Genomic DNA, 15,977 nt, shown 5'->3' with positions numbered 1-15,977 from the left:
TTATCCCAGAATATAATTTGTAATCATAACTGTAAATATTTAGTTTACAGACTTTAATCCGTTAATAATTTATCGTTATCAGTGTGTCAGTATCAGTCCAGCTTTATTTTCCTTATCATAAAAAACCACAGACGTGTCATATATTAAATTTTTGACATTTTCACTGCCCACTAGATTTAAAAGTAAATGCTGTGTTAGTTTTCGTATTTAAAATTATTCTTTAAAACGTTTTAAAATATTTTATAATGAATAAACTAATCACAAATTTAGTTCTTTTATTATTTTATATGTCAACATGTAACTCAACTATATTTGAAAGTGATTCGTGTTATACTTTCGGAAGCGGCAATGTTTTTCCCGGTGGTGCAAGAAAGATTGATCATAAATTACAATTTACTAAAGCTATGAGTAAGTTTCTTCAAGACAGTCGATAAAAATAATACGAGTCTATATTTAACTGTAATAAGTGCGTTACTATTTATAATGTTATAGTATCAAAACCGGCTCCGGAATGGGAGGCGACGGCAATAGTAAACGGAGAAGTAACACAGCTTTCATTGTCAAGTTTTAGAGGAAAATACTTAGTATTTTTCTTTTATCCTTTGGATTTGTAAGTATTTATAATTGTTAGTATAAATTGATATTTGTTTATAAACATACATTTATCTTACCATTATTCTTTTATTTATTTTTAATAGTATTGCAAAAGTTGTTTTTATTTTTATTTTCAGCACATTTGTTTGTCCCACTGAAATTTTAGCATTCTCTGAGAGGATAGAGGAATTTAAAAAAATTAACACTGAGGTAGTGGCTTGCTCTGTAGATTCCCATTTTACACACCTTGCATGGATCAATACTCCTCGTAAAGAGGGTGGACTTGGAAAAATTAACATACCACTTCTTAGTGATCTTACTCACTCTATTGCTAAAGATTATGGGGTGTATTTAGAAGATTTGGGGCATACTTTGAGAGGCTTATTTATTATTGATGATAAAGGAATTCTGAGGCAGATTACAATGAATGATTTGCCGGTGGGTAGATCAGTGGATGAGACATTGAGGTTGGTTCAAGCTTTCCAGTATACTGACAACCATGGTGAGGTATGCCCTGCGGGCTGGAAACCTGGGCAGGATACTGTAAGTAATATTTTTTGTATGGATTTTGCAAATATTAGTGCTAGTTCCTTTTGCTAACCTACACCACAAATGATAATTCTTATTAATATAAAATAATACATTTTTCATACAGACAGTTTTATAAAAATATTTGTTCTTTTTCAGATCATACCTAATCCAGCAGAAAAGAGGAAATATTTTGAAAAAGTAGCAGACTAATTAATCAAATTAGAAATAAACATTTAATTTTATTCTTAATGATAATGACAATTAATAATATCAAGGTTCTGATAAAAGGTCTAAATCAGAAGATAAACTTTACTGAAATGCTGATAATGTAACATTTTACCAATTATGTATTATATATTATTAATATATTTTATATTACATACATTTAAGAATAATAGACTAATTAATAATAATTTAGAAGTAAGCGTGAATTATGTATAAATATATATATGATATATTTTATATTTAAACAAGTTTTATAAGATAGTACAATTGATAATATTTGCAGAAAATACTCAAAACACACAATTTTTCTATAGTAAAACAATTTTAGCCAGTGTTAAGACTGATATGAAATTTTGCATTTTATTCTTATTAAAGTAAGTTTGGGAATGGTATGACTAAATAAAATTATTTTTAAAGTGTTGGGTTTAATTTACATCTTTACTTTTATGCTTGCCCTGTCATTAATTTCAATTTAATGCAGGTAGGCAGACTTTTTCAGTAAGCCAACAACAAGCCAAGCCAAAAACAACAGATAATATACAAAATTTTAATTTAAAAAAAATAGAAATTCCATCATTAACAATTTTTATAATAAAACATGTAAAATATTATTACACATTGTTACTGAAATATGTAATAAACTATAAGTAATTATACATTATCCCTGTATATTTTGTTGTTACTTTTTACGACACTAACAGTATAGTCATGGAAACTAAAAGATGATTTGTAATTGTTGTTAAATAGGGAGTGCTGCTTACTGTCCTTGAAAAGAGATTTATTTGCATTGAAAAATCGTAAAATCAGGCTAACTGGCTACACTATCGATTTCAGCCTATAACTTCGTAAAATAACATAAAACGATCAATTTAAAAAAATGAATAATGAAGAACAACTGATTAAAGTAAGATGAAAATAAAAATAATTGCAACTTAAGAGAGCTGTTTTTAAAGTTCTTTCTGGAGTTAACAAATATGTTTCTGGCTGCCAGTAGATCAAACTTATTTTATCAGAGTTAAATTTTATTGCACAAAGTAACAAGAGGGTATTCCATTTTAGTTGAAACAGTACTTCAAAATGTTGATTTTCCTAATAAAACCAGAAAAAAATTTTTTTCATCAAAACACAGACGTTTTCTTGCCATAAAATCAGTCATTTTGGTGACGTCATATTGATAAAAACAACAGTTGTGTATTCGACTTGCATAATGCATTCATTCAACGTTAACAGCTAGAATTATTTGGTATTTTTGGGAAAGTAATAAATTACAATTGAATAATAAATTTTATTAATAATCTCTATCGTTGGAGTGTAATGTACAAATACTTGCATATAAAATCGAGAAAATTGTTTATCGAATTGCCAGCTGATATTGAAATGACAATTTTTCTTATCTGATGCCACACCAAAGCGGCTTGTGGTATACACTTCTTTTGAAGCTGCTTTCCTAGGTCTATGATGGGAAATTATGCAATTGGATCTCCAGCTTTTTGGCAGGTCGGAGCAGTAAAGTCGTTATCGACTGTGCATGCTCTGACTTAAAAGTCGTCAATGCATCGTTGTTCCCCAAGGCTACTTTCCATCACCCACTCTGTTTCATCTGCACATTAATTACTTGTTGCAAGTCAGTAACATTCACTGCTTTACAGATGAGAGTACCGCATACACCGTATGATAATAATTTTCGGGATAATATTTTTCGATAAAAGATCTAAGAAAACCGGAACAAACAATCGAGTATTAATTTAACAATTATTCAGACTTCGTCGGCTTACCTAGACCAGTTCGCACCGTAATCATTTTCCATCAGGTCAGACTCCTGCTCGTTTGCCCACTATAACACAAAAGAAAATAACGACTATAAATTACATCTTTGATTTTTGTATAAAATAAATTAAAAAAAAATGTATAAAATTTAATAAAATAATAATGCGCTTTTATGTTAAAAATTAAAATATATGTAGAAAGTTTTTGAACTTTCTACATATATTTTAATTTTTAACAATTTTCATAATTTATTTTCAACAATTTCGGTTGTTGATAATATTGATGTTTATTATATGGAAGTCATTACGGTCAGATTGAGATTGAGGGTATATAGAGTGCACCTGTGTCTGCATACACAATTGTGTATTTAAATATGGCGCGTTGAGCGCCATCGGTCAAGGCGTAATCATCATCATCACCTGTTATCATCATCATCAGATGCTATACATGGTATTATGCGACTACAATGAGGCTCTCTCGTTTTTGAAATTATAATTCTTTTGGCGCATCATAAAAGAAATGATTGAGATGGATTTTTTATAGTACGCTCTATATATATAGTAAATTTTCGTCGTCATGTAATTTTCAATTAATTATATTTATATTACAATAATAATTAATATATGTTTAAAAAGAAGCTTATAAATTATAATTATTCGATTGTAATTCTTGGCATGCAATTAAGGACTATTTTAGTAGTTACGTCGAAGAAGTAGATTTTCTCGCACGCATACATAAGTAGAGTCCTTTTATTTTTTTACAGATATTGTTTAATTTACTATATTATTGATCTTATATGCTTTCTAATACCAACAAAAAAAAACAGACTTGGTATTTGTGTTTATAGTTTTTGGATAAAATCAATTAAAATATCTGCTGGGAGTTATACTTTAGTTTTTAGCACAGAGTATTTAGTACCTTTTCGGTCTTATTACAAAAAACTAAATAAACCTTGGTTTAAACCTGGACTATCTAGTCCAGGTTTATCTGAAAAACCATGGTCTAAATTTGTTTGTATTACAAAACTTAGTAAAACCATAGATTTCTTAGTACTTTCATTAGAACATTCTTTAAATATCCACCACAGATTAATTCATATATCGTTCGTTCATTTTGATATCATTCTATAACAACGTTCCGTATGCTTAGAAAATAAAACGTTTCAATGTTTTGCTAATGATTTACGAGTGATGAATGTAATTGAAACTGTTATTTTGTATAGATGTATATATTATTTCGCTTGCAGTTTTATAATTTAGCACATATTTTAATGTATCTTTATCGTTATCTTATAATATACGTGTAACGAAACGCAAGTCTCGTTCGTAAGTAGTTTCGCGCGTAATTTGAAACCAAAGCAACTAAGTTCGAATTTTGCGAATATCGACTTGTACTCGTACACTATTTTAAAATAATTTCGTGATGAATCAGGAAAAAAGGAAACGTTCTGAGAATTGGAGTACTGAGGAAAAAGTAAGTACATAAACGTAAATTATTTCAAACTTGAAATCAGTCCTTAAATAAATGATGTACCTAATTCTAATATAAAATTTATAGGACATACTACGTGAAATGATTGGGCAGTCGTGCCACATTATTGAAAATCGTTGTACTAAAGCTTCCTCCAACAATAAAAAAACTCAAGAGTGGAGAGATATAACAAAGAGGTGTGAACTTTTTTATTACCTACCGTATCTATCCCTATTATACGTCACTTTCTCAAAAAAATGATCAATATTGATTAAATATTTTCAGATTAAATGAACTGACGGGAAAGTGTAGGTCAGACGCTGATGTCAAATTAGCGTGGAAGAGGATGAAGCTCGCAGCTAAAGCCAACTTGTCCACTCATTGGCAAGATTTAGCTAAGACGGGTGGTGGGAATAAGCCCAAGTCGCCTTCACAGGAAGATCTGGCAACCATGAATATTGTTCCATGCGATTTTATTCTCGAATACAATAATTTTGATAGTGATGCTATGAGACCTGGGGTAATAATTATAATGCTTTTTTTATATTCAAAAAATAAAACACTATATTATATTAATAAAATATATATTTAATCATCAATACTTGTAGGTTGAGTTGAATGTTTTGGGCCAAAAAAACAATCATATGGAAGCAGGGCCAAGTACAGCTGTACCACCAATAGAATTTGAAGAAAATAATGAGGTACAAGTTGAAAAGGACCAAGGTAAATATAAAATTAATAATGTTGTCTACAAGTTGTACTATTGTAATACTTACATATACATGAGATGAATTTGAATTTTATATATAATTAAAATTCTTTTAGGTACTTCAAATAATATAAATGTGGGAACTGCTACAAAAAAAAGGGTTTTATGTAGAAATAGTGAGCCAAAAAACAAGTAAGAAACATATGAATATATTCATATTACTTATTACTTGCTTAATACAATTTTGTTTTATTTCTTTTAATTAATCATTTGTTAACAATATGTTTGTATTTCAACTATGTACCTTGACATTTAACTAAGTAATAAAAATGTTAAAAATTTCACAGAAAAAATAAAATCGCAGAAGACATATTGCGCTCCAACAGAGAATTTAAAGAGAAGCAGTTGGAGATGTTAGATTTGGAGCATAAATATAAAATTGAAACTTATAATTTAAAAATTAAAAAATTAAAACTTCAAATTGAGGCACTAGAACATAGTAAGAAGTCTAGTGCTCAGTAATTATTAATTGTAAGTGAATTTTAAACAAAGAAAAATCTTTTATAATATATCATTTTGTCATTATATTTATGATTAAATGTAATATTGATTTTCAGGTTCTGCTGAGCAGTTAAAAGTGTTATTTATATAAAAATAAGTTAGAAAAGAGAATTTTATAGCAAATTTTTAAAGATTTAATATATATATTTATTAATAAAGGATTTAAATTAAAAATGTCTTTCTATGAATTGCCGTCTCCTTATATTTCCACGTAAATTGTCTTCAATTGGTTGAACTAACGGTTCAGAGGTTTGTGAGTTAAATTGCTGGCTGTTTGGCTCAGTATTAAACACATCTTCCTTCAAATCAAGAGCTATATTATGCAATACAGCACATGCCACAACAGTTTTTCTGGCAGTTTCAATATTGCAATATTGCCCTCTTAATAAACACCGGAATCTCTGCTTCCATAGACCAAAACACCTTTCTATAACATTTCTTGTTCTAGTGTGAGCACTGTTGTATCGTTCCTCTTGAGGTGTTGTAGGGTTCAGTACAGGAGTAAACAAATATGGTGTACAAGCATAGCCACTGTCTCCTAACAATAAGCCTGAGAATGCACCAGCCTCAAATCGCTGCTTCAAACGACTTTCCCTAAATATCCTGGAGTCATGAACACTTCCACGCCACCTGGTAACAATGTCCATGATTTTACAGTCTGCATCACAGACTACCTGAAACAATAGTTAAACATTGTAGTGCCTATTACTAATATCAATAAGCATCAATATATTTCATATAGATTCAAAGAAAAAACTTATAAATTAATAACTGCCTGCCTAATTAAATGATAACAATATTAATGTTGTTTTGATGTATAGTAATATCAATACCTGGATATTCAGGGATGGAAATCCTTTGCGGTTAATATATAGATGACCACCATCTACATTTAACTTTTTAATCCTTATGTGAGTACAGTCAATTGCACCAATTACTGTAGGGAAGTTGGCTATTCTACGAAATTTTCGCATTGCTTCTTCTTGTTCTGATAATGTAGCAGGCATTTTTATAAATCTGTGTGATATTTGAGCAATGGCGTCTGCAACTTTTTTACACGTTTGACTTATAAAAGGTTGTGAGAGTCCATGTAAATCGGCTGTGTCATCCTGGATCTATAAAAAATAAATATAATAGCGTATATTAGTATGAAACTTAGGGCATAATTTAGTACACACTAATACTGGTACTAATGTGATTTAATTAAAGATTTTAATCTACTTACTTCATGTCGAGCCCAGCTTCGTAATGCGCAAACGACTTGTATTTCGGGAGACACTGAGCATCCTCTAGGATCTTTGGTTAAATTTTCCCTTATTAAATCACTTATTTTCATTGCGTAACGTTTATTAAACCTATACTTTAGCTTGAAATCTTCATCGGATAGCTCAATGAAAGGATTTATTCGCAGACGATTTCTGTTATTTACGCGTGGTGTTTGTAACAACTCGATGACTTCCATGTCCTCGATATCCATTAAATCAATCATGTCCATGTCCATTTTTTTTACGTTAAAACAGTATAACACAACAAAAAGAAAATAAAATTATCAAGTGATTGTCACTTTTAAACTTATAACAGAAACTTTGACAGATACGCTTTAAACCATCGTAAAACTAGAGTCGCTGAGGTTTAACGTTATTCCACAGTATAATCTATGGTTTATCGCTAAACCCTTTTTTATAATAAAGTTTTTGCTTAAACCGTAGTTTAAACCAGAGTTTTTAGTTAAATCACTTTTTGTAATGAGACCGTTTATGTTTACTCCAATATCAGTACTTATTATTACTATACTCTATGGTTTACTTACCGCTCAAAAGAATTATTTTTCTGTATTTTATTCAAAATTAGTTTTATTTGGTTAAAGTACTGATTATAGATAATTTAAAGTTTAACTAAGCTAATATAACGGTTTTACATAACAATAAAACCGATATTATGTGCCGAGAAGGAAAACATACAGCATTGCATGTGAAGAAGCAGTGTATACTTTGCCATTTAGTAACGGTCTTTTGAATATGTTATCTGTGGTACAGCTACCCTAAATGACGGTAGTAGAAAATCCAGCTAGGACACGGTTAACCGTTGGCGCTTTGATCGTCATAGTCTTCACCAGGAAGGACTTCCTGCAATGCTGTATGTTTTCCTTCTCGGCACATAATATCGGTTTTATTGTTATGTAAAACCGTTATATTGATGTGCCTCCGGAAAACATACAGCATTGCATGTGAAGACGTGTTTGTTATCTGCTGGTGAAATATATATACATATATATACACACATATAAACACAACGCTATGATGAATAATAAAATGAGACAAATAAAAGTTTAACCTGGAGGTTAAATAATTTTATTTTAATGACATCATTGATTAATTAACAATTTTTAATCTTTATTAAACACGCATTTTAAATTGTATATGTCTTAATTATTATTTATTGATAACTTTTAATTTATATAAATTTATAATGATGTAAATGTATTGAAAAAGGAACTACAATCATTTTTAGATATTTCAATTACTTTACAATAATGATTAAAAAATGTAGAAGATGATTTCCAGTTACCCCGAGCTAAAATATCATCTAAGGGCTGATTATTTAACCACCCTAGTGAAGCTACAGCGGACCTACAACTCCCTGGAGTAGCTTCAATGCCACTTTCCTTAAGAACTGTACGAACCCAGTTGCTTATTACAGTGCGCGAAGCATTTTTAACTTTATTACAAATTGTAATGAAAAGGCTATCTAAGCCTTTAATATCCGATCTTCTCTGTTTAGTTTTCTCTATTAGGCACCTAACTAAACTAACAGGGCAGATGTTCTTATCAGGGTGTTTAGACAGTTTCCAAGCGGATTGACGAAAATCATGTCTGTCAGTTTTTGACCCAAATACAGGTATTAAATATATGTTTTCCCCATTGTCAAGATAATTGTCTTTGGAAATTCGCAGCAGCGTAAGGTCGTGGACTCTACGTCCAGTAGCTAGTAGCAACACTGTTGCTGTTCTACGAGATATTTCAAACAGCGATTCTTGAGGTGAATTAGCTGAAAGCCATTCCAAAACAATTCTAGGGTCCCAGGTAATTAACGGTCTAATTAATTTTGGTTTGACTACCCCAATTGCCTTAAGGGTATGTTTAATGATGAAGCTTGTAAATGCTTGTTGTTCTACAAAAGGCCCACAGAAAGTTAATATTGCTGATTTATGAACTAAAATAGTGTTATAAGATAAGTTTTCATTTAAGAAAAGATAAATTAGAAATTTTGCGATATCAGCCGGATTAGGTGCTTTTGGGTTGACTTGAGAACTGTTACACCACTTCAACCATCTCTGAATGGCAGGCAGGTATGTTGCTAAAGTAGACTGTCGCCAGCTGTTTTTTAGCAGCTCCTTCTCTTGGGTAGACCACTTCTTTATTTGGGAACCCCACCCCCAATTTTCCAAACTTTCAAGGTTAATAAATGTACTTGAGGTGGTGCTTGTAATGTTGTCATATCTATCATCGTTTTCGATAGATTCTGTATTTCGTGTGGGTGATCCAACGCTCTGGCCTTCAGGTCTTGCAGCCAGAAAGCCTGGGGCCACTCCGGTGCTACTATCAAATAAGTCCCCGTCGCACGGTTCAAGTGTGCCAGAACTCTGGGCAATAGGCTCGGTGGGGGGAACACCCACGCTAGTTTGTGTTGCCAAGTTCTGCTGAAGGCATCTATATAGCTTGCCGATTGATCTCTGCAATCTATTGATACGTAGTTTGTTACTACAGCACTTCGACTGGAAGCGAAGAGATCTATTTCTGGTCGACCCCATTTTCTGAAGACTTCTCCAGTTGCTTGGGGCAAGAGGTGCCATTCTGCAACTTCTTTCTTCCGTGACAATCGGTCTGCTATGGTGTTGTACCTTCCTGGTAAGTATTGTGCCGATAGAGTTATCTTGAACTGGTCTGTTAGAGTTAGAAGTTCGTATGTCAACCCTAGTAGTGTCAACGATCTCGTTCCGCCCTCTTTCCGAATGTATGCAATTAATGTTCGATTGTCCGATTGGATGAGTATGTGAGATTTGCATAGGGCTGCAGTGTTTGCTCTGATAGCTGCCATTACTGCATAGAGCTCTTTCCTGTTGCTGTGCCATCTTCGTTGTTGGGGAGACCAGGTTCCCCACATTAGATGGCCATTTAAGTGAGCACCCCAACCTAAATCGGAAGCGTCCGTCGTTAGGAAATGGGTAACCGGCTTCTTGTGAATTGCCGAAGAGTGAAGTGTGGCGCCGAGCCACCACCTCATCTCTTGATACACCATGTGGGGAATTAATTTTCTCTGCCGTGGTTGTTTCTTGTTGAAATACCGAAGCAAGATTTGTGCTTGTCGACAATGTAACCTTCCCCGAGGTACGACAAAACTGGCGAAATTGAGCTGACCCAGCAGGCTCTGCAATTCGCGAAGCGCGATCTGACCTCTTACTAACGATCGATGTATGTTTGCTTTGAGACTGTTTATCTTCATTTCCGGTAACGACATCCTGTTCTTTAAAGTTTCCCAACGGATGCCGAGGTATTCTAGGTCTTGTGTCGGAGTTAAGATCGACTTTTTGTAATTGACTATCCAGCCCAGATCTTCCAAGTGCCTCACGGCCTCCGAGGCCTGAAGACATAACTTGGATTGGTCTTGGTTGACCAAAAGGAAGTCGTCTAGGTAGACTAGTACACGACATCCCTTGGCACGCAAGGTCTCCGCGACCCAGCATGTTACTGAAGAGAAAAGATGTGGCGCCGAGGCCAGGCCAAAAGGCAAACATGTCATTTCGTACAAATGACCTAGGTAACTGATACGAAGGAACGGGCAGTGTGTTTTTGCTGCCGCTACATGAAAGTATGCTTGAGAGATATCTAATTTTATCATCCAGTCCCCCGGTTGAAGAAAATCTGGCACTGTACTTTGAGAGATAAGGCGAAAACGCTTTATCTTTACGAATTTGTTTAATTCTCGTAAGTCGAAAATCGGTCTCATCGTTCCGTCGCTTTTCTTCCGGAGAAATAGCTTCGAGATAAAACTGGGGGTTAATTTTGTAACAGGTTGCATTATTTTTTGTTTTAAAAGGTCTTGCACTATTTGGGTCAAGGCCGGAGACGGTTTGGTTGCGAATCGGGTCATAACCCGTCTTGTTGGCATTATTAAAGGAGGTTTTTTGCAAAAAGGTATTCGAAAACCCGTGATTGCTGATATAATGAATTTGTTCGCGCCAAGTGCCTGCCACCGGTTTTTGAATGCCTTTAGTCGCCCCCCCCTGAAGTGTGTCGGATAGTCATTTCTTCTTGTCTTTATTTCGAAAGGACGGGTTTTTGGGTTGTTTGTAGGCGTCAGTCTTTCCTTTGTATGTTTGTTTAGCGTTTGATTTTTTGTGGGTATCTTGATGATAATTCTGATCTTGTCTTTGTGGTCTAGGTTTGAATGTTGATGATGTAGATTCGTTATACTTCCTTTTTGCCTGCGTCCTATTTTTGACCACCTGTTGAGGCGACAACCAGTAGTGGGGCCCTCCGAGGGATTGTACCAACGACATAAGTTGTGTTTTCTCGAATAGGAATTCCTCACTAGGGGGTATGCTTACAAGAGCTGCTTGAATATTTTTATCAGGAATTTCATTAATTAATCTTTTACGTCTAGTTTCTATGCATTCAGCTCGTTTACCGCACACAATTTGTAATGTTTGTTCAGATAATTTATAAGACGACGATGTAGTTCCGAAAATTTCGCTTATTTTATTGAAGAGATTATTAGGAGTTAGTTCTGCAGGAGTACTGTGAGACCAATTAACAATTTCTTGTAGGCCTGATTGTAATAATTGCCTTTGGGATAATAAAGCATTGGTAATTGCAGCCATAATTTCTTCTGTTGAGGCAAGAAAATCTTTGCCTCTATTTAAGCAACATATTTCGTCATTAATTTTTAAGTTACAAAAACCTGGGAATGCAAGCATGTCTGTTAATGCTTTTTTATATCGAATATGTTGCCACGTAGACGAATTGAAATGTTGTAATTCTATTAATTGTTTTAAACGTTGTTCATCGGCTGGTTTTAACACTTTTTTCTCATCGAAATTAGTTTTGCAAATACCTAAATCTAATGATTTTGGTGTACTAGTACAAGGATTGATCAAGAAATCGCCCTTACTCTGTACAGGTTGTTCAAAGACGTCATTAGTTTTACCGGTTACATTTGTGTTTAATGATAAAGCACATTGTTGTTGCATAATTAAATTAGTAAGGAAACTAACCTGTTCGTGTAACACGTCGATCCGTGAATCGACTGTTACCTGAGCATCACGTTTAGATTTCTTGCGCGGAGGTTCAGAGTCGCTGCTTGCCGCATCGCTGGAGCAGGAAGACTCATCCTCCCCGCGTCCTCGGTCCCTCTCGGTCGTCGGTGAATCGGAGTCATTTGGCCGGTTTGCCTCGATGACTTCATCCACCTCACTCGGCGCGTGATTCATTACAGTACACTGCACTTACTACCTTTACACTTATAACTTTTACACGTTTCACGGTGCACTCTCGTTAAAAATCAAAAACACTGATAGGTATTGATTTAATATTAGTTCACTAACACTTCGGAAAATTATTTTTCGAAATATTCTACGGATTATTTAAGTACTTTCGGAATACGACCGCACTCGGCGAAAGTACACAACGCTATGACGATCAAAGCGCCAACGGTTAACCGTGTCCTAGCTGGATTTTCTACTACCGTCATTTAGGGTAGCTGTACCACAGATAACATATTCAAAAGACCGTTACTAAATGGCAAAGTATACACTGCTTCTTCACATGCAATGCTGTATGTTTTCCGGAGGCACATCAATAACCTAATAATTATACAGGTAATGATGAAATAAAGAGATACGGTTTTTTTAAATCAACTAGCACAATTCTCGGTATGGCGAAAAGTTCAATGTTACAAATAAATTAGTTGAAAAATAAAGTAGTTGATTTATTTACAGAGTACATCAATATTTAAAGAATATTAAGTTACGGAACTGTAAGCTTTCTTTAACAAACTGTAATGTCACTTCCACTATTATCCTCATTTATTATTAGACATTTCGGAATAAAGATTCCTAACTTGCCAATAAGTGTGTTTATCCTTTATTTTTTAATGTAGGATTGTAATGTAGAAGAATTTTTTAACAACTTTTTATAAATCATATATTTCCAAACCAAAAAATATTGTAGTAAATTATTTTTATATTGCATAAATCAATATTCATAAACACAATCTGATGTCATAATATTCTTGTAAAATTGCAGATAGAAAATTTTACAACAGTTGCATCCTTGCACAAGCAGATCATTCAAATATGGTTGATCCTAAAAGGGTTCTCAGCTATGAGGATATGCTAAAAATAATTCATCAGCCTGAGAAAGTGATTATTGATGTCCGTAGTCCAGAAGAGGTCAAGTCAACTGGCAAAATACCTTCTAGCATCAACATACCCTGTACTCTCCATATTAATAACAAGATACATCTTATTAATAATGAGAATGATTTTAAATTAACAATTATTTGTTTTTAGTAAATAATGTGCAAGATGCATTAATAAGTATGTCGGATGAAGAGTTCAAAAAGCAATTTCAAAGGCCTAAGCCATCTTCTTCAGATGAGCTTATATTTTATTGTCAGTCTGGTAGACGTTCCAGTGAAGCTCTCGACAAAGCACTTAAGCTTGGATATACAAAGTATATACTTAAAATATGGTCCTTTATTTTTAGTCATATCACATAATATAAATGCAATTTTGGAACTCAGTCAATTCCAATGGTAGAAAGAATATACATAAATAAACCTCAGATCCACATTTTCTATGTGATTATTGAATAGCTCTGTTATTGTGCATAACAAACAATTCTAGAATAATATAGCTTTATTCATACTAAAGTACACATGACTACTTATATCTACCATAACATTCTTTTAAATTTTCTGCTATTGGCTTCAAATATAGCCTATCATTATCCCCATTATGGTCAAATTAAGCTAAAAATTATTAATACTTATAAATTTATAATACTAAGCAAGATGCATGTACTAAACATTTGATTTCTTTAACAGATCCAAAACCTACCTAGGCAGCTGGAATGATTGGTCGAGTAAACAAAAATAAATATAATCAAATATATTTAATAATTCAGTGAAATAAATGAATAAAACACATATGAAAACTAGTTTTATTTATTAAAATACAAGTAACAAAAAAATATATTTTGGATGTGGGACTAGCTGTTTATATTGTATTTTGCTGCAGCTTGATTACTGCATTTTGCTAGACCATTCTATCCAACTTCCAAGATAATTCTTTACACTGTAAAAAAACATTTCATATAAAAAAAAATTTGAAAGATACAGATAATAGTAGAAAAGAAAATTGAGCAATGCAAAACATAAAAATTGCCAAACTATAAAACAATTTGCAGCTTTGCTTCCAATGTAAATATTATTAGACTCCAGCCCCATATATGTTAACAAATTCTGCTACTGGTGGCTTTTTCTACACTGCATATGTTCTATAGATGGATTGAAAAATTAAAAAGCAAAATGAAATAATTATAGTCCTCACTTTTTATATCCCAGGTTAAAAGCATTCTGTTGAGCCATACCAGACCTCTTTCCAGACATGCAATAAAATATTATTTCTGCATCTTCAGAAGGTTTCTTAATTTGGTACAATTTTTGAAATTCATTTTCTGTCATTGTGCCTAGTGCTGTAGACACATTTCCCACTACAAATTCAAAATTAAAAAAGTTATTTGTATTGATAATATCACTAAAACATTTTTATATCATGCTTCATTACATTTTACACTAAATATAAAAGTACGCACATGGAATGTTGACACTGTTTGGAATTTTTCCTAGTTCTTTTATTTCGTCAGGTTCTCTCACATCAATGAGTAAAATTTTTTCATTAGTTGTGGCTTTTTTTACATAATCATAATCTACTATTACTTCTTCAATACGAGGTTCTTTTGATGAAAATTGCCGGAAAACATCCACATGTATTATCTCGCGACGAATTTGACCTGTTATATGAAGTTGATTTTGTTTGTAAATTGTAAGTAAATGTTATAACAGATTTTTCCTACAAGACGTACTTACAGTTAGCAAAATGTAATTTCCTTATTGGTTTTTCTGTTTGTATTGGCAAAAACTTAAATAATTGTATAGCAGAATTGTAAACAGGCCTCTTCAAAATGCTGTGTAACATTTTAAGTGCTAATGGTATTATTAAATGTAAATTATTAAAACTGCAATTAATATAAATTTACCTAAAAACAATAACTTAAATTACTTATTAAGATAATTTAAATATTAAGTAACCGATATGTAAAATATACCTTTCAGATTTTTCTACGTCTAGTTTAAATTTTCAATTGTCATACAAATACATATGTCATTGTCAATATTTGAAAGTGTATTTTTATAAGACATCTGTAGTCTTGGTATGTCTAGTGGCTAGATATAAGACTGTAGATCCCAAGGCCCTGGGCTCTATCCCCAGTTCAGACCAATAAATGATTATTTAGTTCCTGCTATGAAAATTTGTCAGCAAAAGTTCAGGGTGCGGTAGTCGGAATTTTGCAATATCCAGTGTCTCGGAAAGAACCTTAAAAACGACCCTGTGCGTAATAGTCCGATTTGTGCTTGTTACTTAATAAGTCAATAGGTGTTAGAATCGAGTATTCGTTATTCAAAGAGTAGCTGATATGACTGGCTCAAAGAGCAATAAGTATTAAGTACTTACTACTACGTAGTGATACTTATCTATGTAAAAAAAAATATTATATAGTCGTGTTTATGGTTGTACAATTTTCGAATTAATATAGTATTATGGTTTAATATTTTTACAGCATGTGGAAAGTAATAAAATTTATATCGTTTATTGTTTATTCTTAAATTATAGGATATGAGTAATTTAATCTTTGTAAAATTAAGACAGAGTAGCATCGATTTCTTTTACTAGCGTAATATAGCATTATTGTGCTGCAAGTCAAAATGATTTCATTCTGATGTTAATTTGAGTATACACAAATGTATAAAAATTACACGCATAATACGTTTCACATGT

The 15,977-nt window shown here is 32.7% G+C and overlaps 6 protein-coding genes across 8 annotated transcripts; 3 read left to right on the top strand and 3 right to left on the bottom strand.

Annotated features, from left to right (window-relative positions):
* Positions 1-124: 124 nt before the first annotated feature.
* LOC124532561 (peroxiredoxin-4) lies at positions 125-1,766 on the top strand. Its single transcript, XM_047107517.1, has 4 exons — positions 125-408; positions 493-610; positions 732-1,137; positions 1,282-1,766. The coding sequence occupies exons 1-4, from the start codon at positions 246-248 to the stop codon at positions 1,333-1,335; spliced, it is 741 nt and encodes a 246-aa protein (XP_046963473.1). The 5' UTR covers positions 125-245; the 3' UTR covers positions 1,336-1,766.
* Positions 1,767-5,186: 3,420 nt separating this feature from the next.
* On the top strand, positions 5,187-6,002 carry LOC124532637. 2 transcript variants are annotated; one of them, XR_006966653.1, is made up of 4 exons: positions 5,187-5,310; positions 5,413-5,488; positions 5,644-5,827; positions 5,914-6,002. XR_006966653.1 is itself a non-coding variant. In XM_047107663.1 (4 exons), the coding sequence occupies exons 1-4, from the start codon at positions 5,232-5,234 to the stop codon at positions 5,946-5,948; spliced, it is 342 nt and encodes a 113-aa protein (XP_046963619.1). In that variant the 5' UTR covers positions 5,187-5,231; the 3' UTR covers positions 5,949-5,955. The 2 variants fall into 2 exon arrangements, 1 of the variants encoding a protein (XP_046963619.1); XM_047107663.1 differs by having other exon boundaries at positions 5,644-5,795; positions 5,914-5,955.
* On the bottom strand, positions 5,482-7,491 carry LOC124532636 (putative nuclease HARBI1). Its single transcript, XM_047107662.1, has 3 exons — positions 7,083-7,491; positions 6,691-6,972; positions 5,482-6,531 (listed from the first exon to the last, which is right to left on the bottom strand). Exons 1-3 carry the CDS (start codon positions 7,356-7,358, stop codon positions 6,025-6,027), a joined length of 1,065 nt encoding a protein of 354 aa, XP_046963618.1. The 5' UTR covers positions 7,359-7,491; the 3' UTR covers positions 5,482-6,024.
* A 1,783-nt stretch (positions 7,492-9,274) lies between these two features.
* Positions 9,275-10,657, bottom strand: LOC124532473. Its single transcript, XM_047107379.1, has one exon. It carries the CDS (start codon positions 10,655-10,657, stop codon positions 9,275-9,277), a length of 1,383 nt encoding a protein of 460 aa, XP_046963335.1.
* Positions 10,658-12,967: 2,310 nt separating this feature from the next.
* LOC124532227 (thiosulfate sulfurtransferase/rhodanese-like domain-containing protein 3) lies at positions 12,968-14,065 on the top strand. Its single transcript, XM_047106999.1, has 4 exons — positions 12,968-12,986; positions 13,162-13,350; positions 13,428-13,590; positions 13,964-14,065. The coding sequence occupies exons 2-4, from the start codon at positions 13,212-13,214 to the stop codon at positions 14,013-14,015; spliced, it is 354 nt and encodes a 117-aa protein (XP_046962955.1). The 5' UTR covers positions 12,968-12,986; positions 13,162-13,211; the 3' UTR covers positions 14,016-14,065.
* Positions 13,599-15,521, bottom strand: LOC124532225 (putative thiosulfate sulfurtransferase, mitochondrial). 2 transcript variants are annotated; one of them, XM_047106997.1, is made up of 5 exons: positions 15,247-15,521; positions 15,008-15,177; positions 14,734-14,931; positions 14,469-14,631; positions 13,599-14,213 (listed from the first exon to the last, which is right to left on the bottom strand). In XM_047106997.1, exons 2-5 carry the CDS (start codon positions 15,114-15,116, stop codon positions 14,162-14,164), a joined length of 522 nt encoding a protein of 173 aa, XP_046962953.1. In that variant the 5' UTR covers positions 15,117-15,177; positions 15,247-15,521; the 3' UTR covers positions 13,599-14,161. The 2 variants fall into 2 exon arrangements, with proteins under 2 accessions (XP_046962953.1, XP_046962954.1); XM_047106998.1 differs by lacking the exon at positions 15,247-15,521 and having other exon boundaries at positions 15,008-15,230.
* Between the last annotated feature and the right edge of the window lie 456 nt (positions 15,522-15,977).

This window comes from Vanessa cardui, chromosome 9, assembly GCF_905220365.1.
Source record: "Vanessa cardui chromosome 9, ilVanCard2.1, whole genome shotgun sequence".
Classification (NCBI taxonomy): Eukaryota; Metazoa; Arthropoda; class Insecta; order Lepidoptera; family Nymphalidae; genus Vanessa; species Vanessa cardui.
Note: the sequence above shows the minus strand (reverse complement) of the source record. Positions and strands in the feature narration are given on the sequence as shown.

Excerpts from the sequence above, each read along its gene's own strand:
- LOC124532561 (XM_047107517.1), top strand. The coding sequence starts at position 246 with ATGAATAAACTAATCACAAATTTAGTTCTTTTATTATTTTATATGTCA. Across the intron at positions 611-731 it reads TTCTTTTATCCTTTGGATTT|CACATTTGTTTGTCCCACTG; the intron begins GTAAGTATTTAT and ends TTTTATTTTCAG. Across the intron at positions 1,138-1,281 it reads GGAAACCTGGGCAGGATACT|ATCATACCTAATCCAGCAGA; the intron begins GTAAGTAATATT and ends GTTCTTTTTCAG.
- LOC124532637 (XM_047107663.1), top strand. The coding sequence starts at position 5,232 with ATGGAAGCAGGGCCAAGTACAGCTGTACCACCAATAGAATTTGAAGAA. Across the intron at positions 5,311-5,412 it reads ACAAGTTGAAAAGGACCAAG|GTACTTCAAATAATATAAAT; the intron begins GTAAATATAAAA and ends AAATTCTTTTAG. Across the intron at positions 5,489-5,643 it reads AATAGTGAGCCAAAAAACAA|AAAAAATAAAATCGCAGAAG; the intron begins GTAAGAAACATA and ends AAAATTTCACAG.
- LOC124532636 (XM_047107662.1), bottom strand. The coding sequence starts at position 7,358 with ATGGACATGGACATGATTGATTTAATGGATATCGAGGACATGGAAGTC. Across the intron at positions 6,973-7,082 it reads GAAGCTGGGCTCGACATGAA|ATCCAGGATGACACAGCCGA; the intron begins GTAAGTAGATTA and ends TATTTTTTATAG. Across the intron at positions 6,532-6,690 it reads TTCCATCCCTGAATATCCAG|GTAGTCTGTGATGCAGACTG; the intron begins GTATTGATATTA and ends CTATTGTTTCAG.
- LOC124532473 (XM_047107379.1), bottom strand. The coding sequence starts at position 10,657 with ATGACATGTTTGCCTTTTGGCCTGGCCTCGGCGCCACATCTTTTCTCT.
- LOC124532227 (XM_047106999.1), top strand. The coding sequence starts at position 13,212 with ATGGTTGATCCTAAAAGGGTTCTCAGCTATGAGGATATGCTAAAAATA. Across the intron at positions 13,351-13,427 it reads TTCTAGCATCAACATACCCT|TAAATAATGTGCAAGATGCA; the intron begins GTACTCTCCATA and ends ATTTGTTTTTAG. Across the intron at positions 13,591-13,963 it reads CTTAAGCTTGGATATACAAA|ATCCAAAACCTACCTAGGCA; the intron begins GTATATACTTAA and ends TTTCTTTAACAG.
- LOC124532225 (XM_047106997.1), bottom strand. The coding sequence starts at position 15,116 with ATGTTACACAGCATTTTGAAGAGGCCTGTTTACAATTCTGCTATACAA. Across the intron at positions 14,932-15,007 it reads GAAATTACATTTTGCTAACT|GTCAAATTCGTCGCGAGATA; the intron begins GTAAGTACGTCT and ends TTCATATAACAG. Across the intron at positions 14,214-14,468 it reads TTTAACCTGGGATATAAAAA|TGTAAAGAATTATCTTGGAA; the intron begins GTGAGGACTATA and ends GTTTTTTTACAG.